General features: G+C 40.0%; 4 protein-coding genes across 10 annotated transcripts in view; 2 read left to right on the top strand and 2 right to left on the bottom strand.

Moving 5' to 3' along the window:
- Nucleotides 1-3,344, top strand: part of LOC105672941 (uncharacterized) — a 37,688-nt gene extending 34,344 nt beyond the window's left edge. The window contains exon 5 of the mRNA XM_012368220.2: nucleotides 299-3,344. Within this exon, the coding sequence (XP_012223643.1) occupies nucleotides 299-434 (136 nt within the window). The 3' untranslated portion in view covers nucleotides 435-3,344. The remainder of the gene's footprint in view (nucleotides 1-298) is intronic.
- The window catches only part of LOC105672942 (uncharacterized), a 131,160-nt gene that overhangs the window by 50,300 nt on the left and 63,936 nt on the right, over nucleotides 1-16,924 (bottom strand). The window lies entirely within an intron of this gene.
- On the bottom strand, nucleotides 3,332-6,119 carry LOC105672943 (cytochrome b5). Of its 2 annotated transcripts, none has more exons than XM_012368222.2 (2): nucleotides 5,464-6,119; nucleotides 3,332-4,785 (listed from the first exon to the last, which is right to left on the bottom strand). In XM_012368222.2, the coding sequence occupies exon 2, from the start codon at nucleotides 4,755-4,757 to the stop codon at nucleotides 4,308-4,310; it is 450 nt and encodes a 149-aa protein (XP_012223645.2). In that variant the 5' UTR covers nucleotides 4,758-4,785; nucleotides 5,464-6,119; the 3' UTR covers nucleotides 3,332-4,307. The 2 variants fall into 2 exon arrangements, with proteins under 2 accessions (XP_012223645.2, XP_067213208.1); XM_067357107.1 differs by lacking the exon at nucleotides 5,464-6,119 and adding an exon at nucleotides 5,081-5,454.
- The window catches only part of jp (junctophilin), a 37,336-nt gene continuing 28,003 nt past the window's right edge, over nucleotides 7,592-16,924 (top strand). The window contains exons 1-3 of one of the 6 annotated variants that reach the window (XM_067357097.1): nucleotides 7,592-7,902; nucleotides 12,236-12,820; nucleotides 16,051-16,262. In XM_067357097.1, coding sequence (XP_067213198.1) covers nucleotides 12,507-12,820; nucleotides 16,051-16,262 — 526 coding nt within the window. In that variant the 5' untranslated portion in view covers nucleotides 7,592-7,902; nucleotides 12,236-12,506. Of the gene's footprint in view, nucleotides 7,903-10,803; nucleotides 12,821-16,050; nucleotides 16,263-16,924 lie in introns of those variants that run through there. The other 5 variants (XM_067357098.1, XM_012368218.2, XM_067357096.1 and 2 more) reach the window with 5 other exon arrangements.

The following is a 16,924-nucleotide window of genomic DNA, read 5'->3' on the forward strand; positions in this document are numbered from 1 at the left end:
TCTTGCGTTTCTTCTCTATCGCGCAGAAAAATAAATCTTCCTATCGCGATAAAATTATCATTACTATTGTACATTAAATGTAACAGCGACAAAATTTTGTTATCCTAATTTTTTAGATTGCTCGGAAAATCAGCAAAATCTGTTTTGTGCTGAGAATAAGAATAATTTTTTTTCCACTTAGTTTTGTCACAATTTTATGTTAAATATATTCAGACTTTCTCTTTCTTTTTATCGGGAAAGATTTAGAAAAGTAAGAAATTGAACAAACTCGATCGGAAAAATATAAACATGCTTGCAGATCGCAGAGTGAAAGTCGGGCGCAACAGCAGCGAATGGCGGCGATGTACGAGGATGCTGCGTTTTGCATGGAAACAACAGTATTGCAGTCGGCCTTCGATTCTGGCCAAGGATTCGCACTCTGTAGCTTGATGTAAAAAGAATGTGGTACTTTGTTTCAACAAGAAGTAGGAATTGCGAGAAGGTTGACAGATGATCAATTCACGATCAAACTGTTTCGCAGATATGTTTCTCGGCAGCTAACAATAAGTTGCATTCTAACATGTAAGGAAAATATTTGCAAAAGAATTCGATATGAATTGATGGTGCGTCCGCCTCTTTGCGATTCAAGAATACAACGAGATGTAACGTTTCCCAGTTCATGGCAAACCATAAGCGCTCGATGTTAGCGAATGATAAATTAATACCATGATGGAAATAATCTCAATTAGTATCAATTCTCCTGGCAGTAAAGTGTCAAGTGTCTCAAAAGTGCATGTGAATATGTAAGTATCAAATGGTATCGATTTCCAAATGATATCTACTTGAAAGTATCAATTCTCTATAATTTTCTGGATGCAATCAGTATCGGTGTACTGTCAAAATTTAATACATTTCTATATATTTGATACATTTCTAATTTGCTATAAATTGTTGTTGTATTGATTTCCAATTTTCCACACGAATTTTACGTACAATTCTAAAAAAATATATTACATATATATTCTCATACATAAATACAGACATTTAAAATATTTTGAAAATAAAAATAGTTTAAGGTAATAATAATTTAAAATAATATTAAAATGTCCATTTCACCGTCTCTATCATACGAATTATTAGAACAATACCAGAAAGAAAAGACTAAGCTAAATTGTACACAAATATAAAAAATAAAATTATATTTTCGATTTTTTCTTGCGTGCAATAACTAAAATTTAATAGAGTTTCGGTGCACTGTGTATTCGATTTCGTCTCTTCAAATGACACAGTGGTGTTTGATGCAAAATAAACCCTTCTGGCCCCTTTTCTGAAAAAGGTGCAGCAAGCGACATCAAACAAAGAGCAAATTTTTTTATTCATTGGAATTCGAAAGTTGCAATACTGTATCGTAGCAAACTGCGACTACTAACCATAAAAAAAATAGACAAACTTGACAATTAGAGAAATCAAAAGTAATTGAAAATAGTAATTGGAAATAGATAGAGATTAGAAATAGAGAATACTACTTGTCGTGCGTTTTAAGAAAAACAAAGGCAGATAATAAACGCCGATCCTTTTTCCGGATCGGCGTAATTCTGAAACATGATACAGTTTTTATTGATTTTCTGAAAAACAAATTATTGGCACCTAACTCCTTTGAGTTTGCAATACCTCATTTTCTGTTCTTCGAACTAATCTCATCGATAGCTTGAGCTCCTAAATTTACTTATACGAGCAACGTTAATATCAAAATCTTACAAGTTCTATTTTCCAAACTGTATAGCATTTCTCGTGTGACGGCAGATAGTTACTATTTTTTTTTTTTTAAACAATTAAAAAGAAGATTTGTTTTAGTCCAACATTGTTATTTGACACTTGACAAATAAAAATTGAACATATTTTATTAAGTTAACGAAAACTGACATTTTTGCAAAAGTTTCAGCAACTGCATTTTCCGGAATTACATTACATGATTTGTAGAGAATCTAACTTATGTAATTTATTACGATTTCATTATAATTCGTACGATAGAGCGCAATACCGAATAAAGTTTTAAAAGTGGAAATGAGTAACAATATTTTATTTTTCATCGAATTGAAAGTTTGTAGCAAACAAAATTTAATTTAAAATAATCGTAATATTTAATGTTGCAAACTGTGAAATGTTAGAACTTTAAACTTTGAGCTAAATATTTTTTACAAAAATATTAATATTAATCCTTTTTCTTTAATACAGATAATTACTGTTCTGCTTTCTAGTTTACTTAATACGTAGAAATTATTTCAACTGAATTTTTTGCATCCTGCGAATTATAATCACAATATGGTTAGTAAATATAAGACAACTGTTAATAGAGCTATTTTTCTTTCATGTATAGAGTATACTTTAACCAATTTTAATTGTCACGTTTAGCGTAAACGAATATTAAGTAAAAGAATGCTGTGAGCATTCAATACCTAACGTACACGGTCCTAATACATACAAAACAGAAAATAGTGTGTAAAGTTGGTGTTAAATACTGTAGTGTGACATCTGCGTTAAACGCGCAAGAATCACATCAATAGTCGGTATTATAACAGAGATAAATGATAAAATAGGTAACAGTTTTAGAGAATCAAATAAAAAATATACTTAAGTTCAAATTAAGTGTATTACAAACAAACCAGTATTATTTTTCTCCCGCTTGCTATCTTATTGTTAGTATTATAAGTCGAAAGTGGAGCAAAGAATAATACGGTATATGTAAGAAATTCAAGAAATAGATATGTCACTACCACTCAATTTCTGTATCATAAACCATAAACTCAGCACATATAACATGGGATCTATTTAACGCATGAATTTGTTATATCAAAGTTTTTCTATCGATTTTGTAGCGGTTTTCTATCAATGACACATTAAAACGCGCAAAAATAAGAATTGTTAATTGTTATTTTTGCTTGGGGCAAAATAATATTGATCACATCACAAGAGTGTTACCTTTTCTTTTTTAAGCTCCAAACATGTACATTAAAACATGTATATATGTATGTTTTGTGATTATATGAAAATATTGCAAAGGGTATTATTATGTGTACATTTAATTATAGAGATAACTTTATGACGCTAATGTATAAACTGAGTATATTATTAATTTAATAAAATAACAGACTCGCCTTCTCTCGTCTTCGTCTCGATTAACAGAGAATGTATTACACCGAGTTACATCAATATAATAAATCGAGCAACATCGCTATTACCTCACACTGTATGTTATAAATCTTATCATGTGTGTATATTATAAATGTTTTAATGTGTGTGTATTGTAAATGTTAGAGAACCAAGAAATATAATGTACCCGATACAAATAAAGTACTTTAAGCACAGCTTTTTGCTTTATTATTTCTTCTGTTTTTACAACTATTTTACAACTATTTTCATCTTTTCATAAAGAAATATACTTCCCGTCTAGTTTATTGTATTATCACATGCAACATGCCATTGTACATTGAGCTATACTTCAGAGCGAGAAGTAAAATATTTATATTAATATATAGATCTCACACACAGAATGAGCCACCTCGAATTTTGCTACATTCAATTAGGAGTCAAGAGACAAGAATTCTATTGTAACAAATATTGAAATTTGTTACTTTGTATTTTTCAAAACCTACACGTCCTATAATTATATTATCTATATGTGCAATAAAATGTTGTTATGATTCTGTGGAATGTTTATTGTATTAAAATGTCAAAAAATTTTTTAAATATGATATAAAAAATTAATTGATCTTTGATAATACATGGTTTTTGTTTCTGATATTATTAATCAGATTTATATATTATTAATAAAATGCGTTTATAGTATTACACAGAACGCAATAACCGTCGTAGATCACAGATGTAACACACACGCGCGCGCACGCAATATATCGGTGTATTACAAACCGAAACTTTTGAACTTGTGTATCATTTTATCGTATAAATTACATGACAAACGCTAACCGTAAACATGCAATGTTATCTGATATGGAATTGAGATTCTTACGAAATACAACTACTGTGAAGTATTAATTACTTTAGAACGGTATGTTTTTACTTTGGAACGATATGTTTCGAAGTTTCACGAAGTCGTCGGTCTCGCGCGCTAGATAGTATTATTGATAAAATATATCGACATGTTATCACAAGGCGTTCGAAAACAAATGCGCAGCTAAAGTTAAAATTGTAATATACTGCAACACATACATATATCGACGCGTCAAGCATAGTCATAAATACCTATTACCTAATCGATAATTATCTGTTGCGTTGCAATAATAATGACGATAGTTGACAATTCAAATAGATCAGAATCCCGAGACTTTCACGCCGTTAGGAGTGCGGAAAATTCTCTCCTTTGGCGGCAGTTCGCCGATTTGATACCGATCTAAAATTGTCCTAGCTACAGCGGAATGCCCGGTGCCGATAAATGCCAAAGTAGCGTCACGTCCGGCATACTCCAGAAGGACATCCTGGCCGCCCGGGTGATTCTTCAGAAACTCTGTGCAATCATACACATAATCGTGGATCGCTAGCCAGCAATCATCCGGCGTATCGTGCCAAGCAACCTCCTCCAAATTGATCGTCCGCAGTCCGTCGAGCGAATTTTCTACGCCCGATTTCGATCTATGCTTTCGCTCCCTGACACCGTCGTTCTTTTCTAGAACATCGTTACGTTTGACCTGTAGGAAGTTTTCCTTTGACGATTTTACATCCCCCAATTCGAGAGAATGGAAATCTAGACCCAACAAGTCCATGTTGCTACGAGTCCTGGAAGCGCTCGTTCTGCAACATGGTTGCGACTGTGTTATCTTCATAAATTTCATTTCGAATAGAACTTAATTGTGAATTAATATTAAAAAAGTTACTTTCACTTTTTTATACGCCTAAATTGTGTCTAATTTAACAAAGAACATATCTCGATAATATAAAATCGGAAATATCAAATAATAATAATGGGAACACGGGAATAACGAGATTACGTATATCGATGACTTCGGATCAGTTGATGGCAATCGTTAAACACTTCCGCGCGCGCACAATATATCCGAAATGAGTCCGTTACATTAAATTCACCTACACCAACAGCGACTGTTTCCGCCGACGTTGTCTGTCAAGGGACATTGTATGACGTACTGAGCACCGTAGACAGAAATCAATTCCCTCGGGAAAGGAAAATAATTCTATTACCGGTTGAAACCTGACGCGTGCATACACGAGGTGTCTTCTTGGTCACGCAGTATCGTGGTAACCGAACGTGTTGCTTGGCCGCGTACAGAACGCATGCATAATCCGTGTTTGGACTAACCGCGCACGAATAACAAATCTCTTTTTTTTCCAAACAAAACTTTTCACGGTCGACGACGATTTTGATCGAAAGAGAGACGGATAAAAATACAGAAATCAAAAGAATCTCATAAATTTTTAATAAATATCAGAAAGGACGTGATATACTCCACTCACAAATCTTAATGGCTCGTAAAATTGTCTCGATCCTCCTTTCCTTTATAGAGTTAATAATCTTCTATAAAACTCTTGAATAATTCAATTTCTTGCTTGCAGAAACAGACGCTTCTGCGTAACAACACTCTCGCAAAATTCTGCGGCACGCAAATTTGATATTTTCGTTGACTGGAAACTGCGATTTTATGTTTTTTCGCACAATGATGATAAGCACTGGCTCGTCAAATGCGTTGCACTTGACTTTCATCAAACAAACAATTGCGAAAAGGAATTAATAAAATGTGTACTCTCCTCCCGAGATAACGCCACGTATTTGTCAGCTTTCGACTAGCATCTCGCATTCTGTGAAAGTGTATATATAATATTACGCCTGGTAATAGTCACTATTACATCATGCGCCGCTAATCTGTCGACGCTGCATTCGTATTGACTTATCAATTGCCCCATTTCTTGACCCGGAAATCTTGAAAGAAAGTCCAGTAAAGAACTATGAAATATATCTCTTTTTATTTTCTATTTATTTATTCCCTTTCCTTTAATTGATTGATATGACAAGTAAGATATGATGAAAGAGATACGTTCAAATATGAAAAAAAATCGACTGAAGATTTGCGTTGTGACGTTTTATCTTGTTCAGCAATGATAAGCCGCAATTCTTTGCAAGAAAGCAAATATAATCAAAGAAAACAATATAAGAAAGTGCTACAATAGTATCGACAAATATTATATCAAGAGATAAATGAATTTGTCAAAAAGTATTAAGTACACTCAAAAAAATATTTCGCTGATGTAGTTAGATTTCTAGATATCGCAACAAGAATGTATCGCTATTTTTCGTATCTGTGAAAACATTGTTTGTCACATATAGAATTTATAGCAGTAATGTTCTAGCAATAGCTTCTGAAAAATTTAGGTACCATTGCTAAATGTTATTCATTGCATGATTTAACACGTGATTGATCTTATATAGATAGGCGCTTTAGAGAAACTTTCTTTTTAAAGTTCACAAACAATACAGATATATATTCTGTTTCTGCCATCTAAACTGATTAAGTAATTACATATGCAATATCACAACAGTTGCTAATCATTTATCTGTTTTAGTTAATTTTTTACACCTAGAAAATTTTAGCTATTATTGCAAGATCATTTTTTTGAGTGTAACGTCTTTTTTCATATAAGCCTCATATTCTTGAGTAGAAACCTTATTTTTTTAGATTTACTACTTGTAAATAATATAGTTTTTATAATTAATTTCTTTGTTACAGAGCGAGGGGGAGGGGGAGAAGAAACTTTGATTTCTATAAATAAAATAAGATCTATATGTGTAAAATTTACACTGAAAATGAAGCGTATATTGTCGTAACCGGCTGTTGATACAGTGGGAAATACTGTGAGTTGTGCTGCCCTCAAATAAGAAGCAAGTTACTAGCGGATGCATGTTACTCGTTCCTGAAGCTGGATCGAATAATTTTACTTTGATAAAAACAACAAATTTAGTAATATCATTGCATGGTACAATATCATTTTACACATGCTCTTTCAGTCCCAACAACCGCAGATATGACGCCACAAGACATCCAATTGCAAAAGTCAACACATAACAGTTTTCTATAATATTCGTCAGATAAGTTAACAAAATCTGTAATCTTAACATTCAATTAACAAGATTAAAATATTGGTTATTACATCGAAAAATAAAAAAATTTCACCGATTGTTAAAAGGACAGTCTATTATGTACATCTATTCTGTAGTCGCCGACAAGTCTAGACTAGAAATTACTACAATAAATTTGCTGTTCTAGTTTACACAGAAACATGAGAAACATGACAGTGAATATGATAAAAGAAATATTGTACATTTTTCTAATTTGCGTAAAAATGTTTTTTTTTACACACAAAAAGATGCACATTAAAATCAATCGATTAACTAGCACAATTGCGAAGGGGTGAAATATTTTTTTATAATCGGTCGATTATAGAAGAAACAGCTTGTCGGACAACTACGCTCATCGCACCGCCGCATCGAGGCGTCACGATACAGCCTGGCGTATATTTTATCGCCGACGAAACGACGCTAGGCGCCGCGACGCCGTCGTCATCGCGACGGCGCGGCCAACCGACGGCGGCGCCGACGGCGACGGCGACGATAGCGGTGCAGCCAGCGCTGACGGCGGTGTACTGGGAGACTGATAGTCGTAATCATGCCACCCTGACCTCACGCACATTCCCGCAAGCACGGTGCGTGCGTCGACGTCGCAGGGGAAGATCTTTCGCACATCAAGCGGTGATCAGAAGGTGGACCTACGACGACGACAACAACAACAACAACGATAGTGGTGACGGTGATAGCGATATTCTCGACGAGTACACACGCGAGCGAGGAAGGTGGATATCGCACGGGAAGACCGGCCGGTCGCAAACGACTCGTCCGTTCTGGTACCAGCGTTTAGCTTTCCTTTCCGGTAGCGGACGTTCGACGTCCAAGTACGCGAGTGAGACGGGAATTGTGAACGCGCTCGCGGAGGATCGTCACACAGCATCGATCCGTATGTTCGCGTTCCCGTGTCGGTAAAAATCTCGCTCCGAAAACGAAATATGCGGGGAAGGGAGCGGACTGCGCGACTCGGAGCGATCGGCGCAGCGTGTTGTCAATTGAAATTCAGCTGTGATAATGCACGCGAATGTTCGAACGATCGACTGCGAGCGCGTTCGATAATCGAGAAGACGCGCCGAAGAGAAAACTCGTCTTACGTTCGCGTCGAAAAGCGCAGAACAAACGCGACGGGAGAATACGCAGCCGCGTGTGGAAGCCGTTGTCCTAGTGACACATATTAGAAATAGGGATGCTTGTGCACTTACTACGTTGCTGCACTTACTTTGCTGCACTGCGTGAGGCATTCGCCTGACACGAAGAGAACCGACGCACGCAACGCCCGGAAGCGCGTTTTCTACGACACGCCGTCGTTCAATTATACCTTTCGGCATGTCAACAATGACAATCGCGAGCGATAGGCGTGTGTAAAGGGATATATACCTGCGTCTTAAGGGTGCACGTGTATTCAAAACGGGTTTTCAAAAAAAAAAAAAAAAAAAAAAAATAAAGGTGCGAGGCGACGCCGCCGGCGCTGTACGTCGCACGTGTTACTCGGACCGAGCCGGATCGATCGTCCGGAAGTGTGCTCGAGCCCCGAAGCTGTGCGGTCATATGCGTCTTATTCGCCGCGTGCAGATTTTCACGGAAACGATCTTTCTTCCGATTAAAATCACCAACCTCGCCGATCGTCGCGATATTCGCTCGAATTTACGCTGTCGGCGATCTGTAAGACTTTTTTTTTTTTTTTTTTCTTTTGCGTTGATTTACTTTGGTAATAAAAGTGAATTGTGTACATCGCGGATATGTGCATAATATTATGAAAGAACGAATTGATTGCTTTATAAATTAACGAGCGAATGTTTGATGATATTCATATTGCAAAATCGGTTGGATTTTATTATCTGATTTCGTAAATTTGAATTTTTGTATGTGATACCTGTGCAACGCTTTGAGATTTCAAGAGATAGCTATCAATAGTTGCAAGCAATTTTCAGAAAGTACTCTCTCTCTTTCAAGCCGGATACTCTTCTATCTCTTTTTATGAAATTTTGAGAAAAATTTACACAAGTCGTACGTGTAATTACGTTCCGGCAAGGAAGCGCCTAACGCGCAAAAGAAAAAAAATGTTAAACTTTTAATGAAAAATCTGCTTCCTCGTTCGTCGAGGGGAAGCTAATTGAATCTGGAACACGTTCTCGTTTCGAGCGCGTCTGCTCTATTTCGACGAGATTCCTCAATCGTGAAGTCTCGTCACCCCGATACATTCACGAGACAAATTCGCCGGAACTTTTGCACACTGCGAGATCTTTTAAACGGTAATATTAAACGAAAACGAAGTAAGCGATTATCAAAAGATGTCGTTTTCTTTACACCGCTCACATCTTATTACGCAGCTAAATAATACTTGTGTCATCGCGATGGAAAATAATGGTTAATCGTTAATCTAGACGTAGTTCGGTACGAAATAGTTCGTCGTTGAACGGCAATGATAGCGGCTGGTACTTTTAGTTTCTTTGTTGCATCCGTCCGTTTGCAATTCGGCCTTGCCGGCCCGACCATGTACATGCGCCGCCTCGCAATAAACAGATAGATTGTGCCATTCGCCGAGACTGTTCCGCTGGCACAGTTCTCGTCGCCTTTTCGGGCAACAGATCCGCGCAAAGTGCGCAACGGTAGCTCGCACGACACACCGGCCTCTTCTCGGGGTCCTCCTTTTCTCGTCGCGTCGATCAACGAGCGCGGCGCGGCCGTCACTTTTCGTTAGCGTCATTATTAATAGCGGTGGCATCGATTAATTGATTTATGTTATAAAAAAGAATGACACGCGTCGATAAATAATAGCGCCTCGTCCCGCCTCGTCCCTTCGTTTGCCGTCAATAGAGCGTAGCGAACCCCGCGGTAACGTCAGACTTGTACGGATCATCGACTTTGGCTCGCCCCGCTTCAATGTGTGTAAATCTCTTCCTCCTTCTCTCACCCGCCGGCCGAAGCGTAGTTCTTATCTCGCGTTCGCGGGGGGTGTAACTGACCGATATCGCGACGCTACACGCGTCCCATTAAAAATGCAGTCCTAGCGAGAGAAAAAGAGAGGGACAGTCTATAGACATACATTCGCGCGACCGCGTGTGCAGCGCGCCGCGCCGTTGTACCCCTCCGTTTTTTCTCTTCTCGTCGATCGAACACATCGCTAAGGCGTGTATCCCATTTCGCCCCTCAAATTGCACTGTGGACTGCATTATATAGATATATTTATGACGATTTCATTGCGTTTACGATTGGCTCCTCAACTCGAGCAACGCTAGCACACTCGTTCGCGTTTACACGTTAAAATTCACGACTGATATTTCGATACTCCGACAAATCGCTCTCGCTTTCTTCGTCTAAACGAGATACTCCTCCCTCGACGAATGGGATACGCCATTTCTCGGATGACCTTGAAATTGCCATTCGCCGAGCTTTCCGCGCATTCGCGCGTCGAACGATCTTGGCGGCACCGACGAGCAGCAAGGCGGCCGGTCGGCGATCGCATCACTCGTAGCATCTTGGGCTGCTCTCATCACGCGAATCCTCGATGATTTTCCGCGGCGGTGCGAGAACTTCTACTATTTATAAATGGTCCGAACCCGGTCGCGTTGGCGAACGGCTCGACGGAGCTGCTGCCGCCGCCGCAGCCGCCTCGCGCGAGGAACAATTCGCTACCCCATGGTAAAAATAGAAGCTCCTAGCCAGCTAGCCGAACTCGAAGCTAGAGCTGAGGCGCGCGCGGCACCGCTCTAGCCGCGCTAGAGCGGACGTACGTTCGGCGGCGCACCGGCGCAACCGAGCCTGCGACGTCTGTGCGAATGCTGACGATGATGCTACCGATACCGATGCTACTTCCGCCGATGTTGTGCACCGAACCTGGTCGCCGTCGTCCATGCGAAGAAAGTGCGCGGGCGTCCACGTGTTAGCGCGCCTGTCTGCGTGTGCGTGTGCGTGTGCGTGTGCGTGCGTGTATGTGTGTGTATGTATATGCATACTGAGAGTTCGGCTCCGTTTTGCTTTCCTCTTCGTCTTCCACCTCGCAATCCGCTCGAGATAGATTCAGTGCCCATCGAGACTTCGCCGTGACACCAGTCCCGTGGGTCTTAGTCATCAACCGTTCCACCATAGATAGGTTTCCTCGCGAATGACTCACCCGATCGGATCCTCATTTCCCCGAAGAAAACGCGAGATCGGAAGCTTTCGTGAGCGAGGAGTTTTCGAAGAACGGAGGATCGAGCGAGAGCGAAGAAACAGACGAGACGAAGGCGGAGGGAGAGAAAGAGCGAGAGAAGGAGAGAGCGACAGAGAGAGCCACATTCCGAGCGGATCACGGATGCTTATAGAAACGTTGCGTAACGGCGTCAGGCGGACGGCGAAATCGCCGCTCCGTCGCGAGCTTGTCGTCTAGTTTCGACGTCTTCGAAGGAAAACGTCCCGCGCGTCGTCCCGAAGAGGTTTCCGCAAAGCCCAGGGCAGTGCCGAGAGCCGCCGTGCGCGAGGTGCTAACATCCACGTCTCGATCTCTCGAAAACTCTCTCGGCGGGGCTCGATCGCGGACGGCTACGGCGGCGGCGGCACGTGTATGTACATATGTGTGCGAGTGAGTGAGAGGGGAGAGGCCGACCGGGGTTGATAGTACGGCCAGCGGTGTTGTCTCGAGACGGCGACAATTCGAGGGTTGAGAATGAGGACGAGAGAAGAAAGATAGGAAGTGAAAGCGGCGAGTGTGTAACCTACTCCGAAAGCGCGACTTTTAACACAACCACTCTCGTGCACGAGTTCTCTCGATCTCCCGACACTCGACGAGAGCGAGGAATCTTTACGCGCCCGAGATCGAGAGACGTAGATTCTCGCGCTCGTCACGTTCACGCGCTTCGGTTCCTCGAAGTTGAACTAAATTTAAACCCCGACCCGGCAAGGCTCGCTGATTTCTTTTCTCACGTCCGGCTTCTCTCGCGAGTCGCGCCGCGATGACAGGCGAGCTCTGAATGTTCGAGCTCGAGTCTGCCGTCTCGAGATCGGCGCGCGTTTCGCTAGGACAACGGCTCCGCCGACGTGTTCCGCTCGCGTCCCGCTGTATTTCGTATCGATATCGATAAACGCGCGTTCGTGAACGGTGTGTCAACACTTGCTTCTCCGGTGCTATTGTAGAGATCCGGTGGCAGCGAGCGTGAGAAGACGGCGGCGTGGGCGACAACTACGACGTCGGAAGAGAAGGTGGAGGAGAATGGAGCGACGACCGGGACAAGGCGCGTGCAGACGTTGCTGACGAGCGAGCGAGACGACGACGACGACGACGACAACGACGACGACGATCCCAACGAAGACGAGGAAAACGAAGAAACCGAGGAGTAGGAGGAGGCGTAGAGGGACGAAGGAAGCGTGAAGACGAACGAATAGTGCCTGCGGTAAGCCGCGAGAGATGCAGCAACAACCACATTCTGGCCAGCAACCGTCCGGAGCGCCGAACGGGGTGGCGGGGGGCGCCCAATTGCCGCAAACAGGTGGCATGAGTCCGGCGCAACCTGGCGCGACCGGCACCGCCACGGCGGCGTCTAATCGCGCACAGGTTAACGGCGGCAGATTCGACTTTGATGACGGTGGGACCTACTGCGGCGGATGGGAGGACGGCAAGGCCCACGGCCACGGTGTGTGCACCGGACCCAAAGGCCAGGGCGCCTATTCCGGTAGCTGGCACTTCGGCTTCGAGGTGTCTGGCGTCTACACCTGGCCCAGGTGAGCGATTATGGTTGATATTGACTACTTGTTAGAATGTATAGTACCGAGCGGTGCAGTTCGTTAATATCAAACAGAGAATAAGTTATAAGATGTGGCAAATCAATGCAGGTCAATGCTGCAGAAATGTTTAAATCTGATTTTCGGCCCCGTTTACTCTGATAGCATTGTAATTGTGATTACGCGTAAACATCGTTCGGCAATTTTGCGGTATTTTTTTTTGCAGTACGTCAAATTACAGTTTGTTAACTTCGGTAAACAATTAATAGTGCTTTATTGGCGCTTGGAATTTTTCAATATGCAATTGTGTCAACAGTAGAGCTCGCGTAATGATTACATTACGATGGAATTATAACAAATCATTAATTCGCATGATATATGTTGGTATATGTACGTATATATAAGTATATGCACACATTTGCGAGAGGGTTTTCCAAAAACAAATTAATCTTGTATTTCCATCGCATTGGCGACATTTGTACATTGTGCGCCATTCCTTTTGGTTCATAAAGGATTAACTCTCAGCTCGTTTGCTGCAATGCCAAGTGTGTGGTTTTCAAGCTGATTATCCAGCATTACCTTACCGCCATCGCGTCTGTTTCGAGCTAACAACGTTGTTTCAGTCGTAGAACAAACGAGTACTGAACATTACGCTGCGAAAGTAATTACGCCCGATAATATTATTCTGAAAATCCCGTATGCAGTAACTATAGAAAATGTATTCTCAGTGAATCCCGACATTTCATTGACAATTTCGCACCGAATTCGCGTTCATAAAATTCAATGGCGTCGCGCAATGCAAGCTAAGCAGATGCTGGACCTTGACACGTATCCCGGTATATACCTGGGAAGGAATCTCCCGATCCTGCGAAACTGGGTCACCAAGCGCAAGGACACCGAGACCGGGATTCAAGCCGTCAGGACCTAGTTCAGGGTCGTCCGGAATAATAATCGCGTCGTTTAAACTCTTGGCAATGATTACGGATAATAACAATTAATAGTTCGTATTCGTATTACAGATGAGATAAAAATTTTCTATACTTTTCAAGAAATCGATTTGGACAATTTTTTAACGCAATTAATTCTGGTTTTGATAAAAAAGAAAGAAATTTGTAAAATATAAATGCGCGTTTAAATTTTTCGGACTCCAAATTAGAATGCACGTCAAAGATCGTTAAATGTACAACGCTTCTCGCTAACAGTGACGTCATCAGCAAAAAATATTCCAGACCGTTTCCTTTCGTGAAACCAAGCGAGAAATGGCAGTAGAGTGTGTTAGTATTCTTGATTTATTGATCGCGCGTTCAAGTTTTTTATCTAAAGTCAATTGTAAAAAAATTTATCGATAACTTATTGAGAAACTTCAGATAATTTTAAAACATTTTATCAAATAAAAAGCTGTAAAGTAATTGTAAAGGCTTCGATTTGTGAGGGTCGTTTTGGCGAGGAGGACAAATAATGACAAGTGACAATTAGAAAGAGACTCTATAGTATCCACATATTACATGAAAGGGAAACCCAGGAAAAGTCTAACAATCGTAATTAGAATTTTCAGATCACATACACAACGAAAATCTTATCGAATAATAGAGATATAATAACATGAAATGACATGTAACGATTTTATTTATAATATTTGCAAAACCGTTTGTCATATCTATAATATTATTATGCTATTAAATTTCCTGACGTTGCGGAAATGCCAATTTCATATATCTATATATACATTTGAGATTTCAGACATTATTTAATGTATAACATGACTGATGGAAATTTTAACTGTTCGGTGTATCACGATATGTGTGCGTGGGTTCATTCGAAATTGTTTTCGAGAACTTTAAAGTCTGTTTAAAAGAAAGTCCTATCGAGTCTTATAATCTTCCTGTGCCGCGATATCCACACTAAAAAACGACGTGACGTGACAACGATGAGAAAAAGAAAAAAAAATGAGGTGTAAGGATAAACGATGAAAAATCTCTCTTTTTTTCCAACCATGTATCTAGGCCGAGAGAATTCGTCGTTTTGTTTCCCCTAAACTGGAGCAAGGTCTTCAATCACGTTTTCCTAGCAACGCTTTCCGACGCGGCTTCATTTTTGATCATGATGATGCTCAAAGACGAAACGAAGGATTTATAGATTACTACAAGTACATCTCGTCGTTCACCGCATTTCAAGAATATCCGCTTCGCGTGTATAAAGTTTTGCTTTTATCGTTTACTTCCATGACTCACAAAACCGCGCGTTGCTAAGAATATATTTCATAAGATCTTTGCAAAAATGATTTATTACAGAAGCTTGGCTTATGTGAGATTATTTAATTACTCATTATATTTCTTTACGTTTATTCTTCACGATAAACCTGATTTTATTTATACACTTTCTATTTTTCGAAATTTATCTGTTCTAACTACTGTGTGTATTTGATGATTTAATGTAATGTTCTCGCCCCTTTTCTTCTTTTATGAAAATATGCTGAAACATTTAAGATTTTTACTTTAACGTGAATTGCACACGAATAACACAATTTTTTGTCACGAGACAGATTATCGTTATTGCGAAGAAAACGTTTTAACTTCTTTAAGAGTTTTCCTACATTTTCCAGTATGTTGCTTTTATGTTGTTTTTAATTCTAATTATTCACAAAGACACGCTTGCGCAAGATTAAGCATTCTCTTTCAAATCTGTTTTGAAAGTTTTCAAAGAAGCTTTTCTTAGTATCATCAGAAAAATGTAATAATTAAAAGAAAATAATGTATGAAAATATATTATACTTGGCACTGTAAGGGTATTTAATCGTGTATTGAAAGGACATTCGCTCGATTACTTCTATTCTTTTGATAATTATAACCTCGATAAAAATATCTCAAAAGGAGGATCGTAGGCGTGCAATTTCTCTTGTATTGGCATAAAGTGTCAAATGTACATTGCCATTTTCGACATGCGCATTCAACAATATGTAGGCTGTACTCTTCTTTATCAATGGCGATAAAACTAGCAATTATGACACAAATTTCCAACTGATATGCGTGGGTAGAATAGAATAAATAGCGGCGTGATTCACGAAACGTAACTAGCTCCTAAGGATATTTCAGCGAACAGGTTAAAATCTGTCGACGGAGTTATCTTATGGATTTAGTCGAAAGCTTGTAGATAATTGTTTTAAGATTCGAGATTTTTAGAAGATTAGAGAGAAATTGTAGAGATTTAATTTCGCGTATTGTACATTTCAGCGGGTCAGCTTACGAGGGACAATGGCAGAACGGCAAGAGACATGGCCTAGGCATGGAGACCCGTGGACGTTGGCTCTATCGAGGAGAATGGACTCAGGGATTCAAGGGTCGCTATGGGGTCCGACAGTCCACTACCTCGACGGCGAGGTACGAGGGCACGTGGTCCAGCGGCCTGCAAGACGGTTACGGTTCCGAGACTTACGCCGACAGTGGTGAGCACTTACTAATTATTTATCACAAGAGTTCTTTTTTTTTATTTTTTTTTTCCATACGCTTTGATTATGCGAGAAAAGCACGCTTTTAAATAAATCACGGTCAAAAACATTACTTTAATTCAAGCTTTTAATTAAATGAAAAACTTTTCGCGATATGTTTTACATGTATTCGATTCGTAACGGACTTGATGCGAGTATCAATTAGATTTTAATCAGCTACGTGCTCAATAAAACACTGTTTGGTTTTATTGATTTCGCATTAAATGTCGCCATTGATAATGTATAATTTCAATTACCGATGAAATATTTTATCCGATATTAAAAGCGCGTGGTCGAGAATTCTCCCCCCCCCCCCCAGTCTATCTATGAAACTAGATATGAGTAAATAAATTACACAGTTCTTTTAATAAAGCTTCACGAAGCTGACTCGAAACCCGATAAATAAACAAAGCAAGAAACGAATGTAGCTAGGGCGCGTCGTTGATTTCACATTACCTCAACGAGACGTTTACTTGCGCCAAGATTAATGCGCCGACATGACGCAATTGAGATGTCTGTAAAAATTGATGCGGTATTTAGAAAGTGATCTCTTTTTTTTTTTAGTCAAATAAAATTCTGTCAATTCTTGCTGAATGAAATAATATTTTGTTTGAGATTTT

This window comes from Linepithema humile, chromosome 6 (assembly GCF_040581485.1).
Source record: "Linepithema humile isolate Giens D197 chromosome 6, Lhum_UNIL_v1.0, whole genome shotgun sequence".
Taxonomy (NCBI): Eukaryota; Metazoa; Arthropoda; class Insecta; order Hymenoptera; family Formicidae; genus Linepithema; species Linepithema humile.

Coding starts and splice junctions, on each gene's coding strand:
- LOC105672943 (XM_067357107.1), bottom strand. CDS start 5,124: ATGTCCCTTGACAGACAACGTCGGCGGAAACAGTCGCTGTTGGT. Junction 4,786..5,080: donor CGGAAACAGTCGCTGTTGGT/GTAGGTGAATTT, acceptor ACCATGTTGCAG/AACGAGCGCTTCCAGGACTC.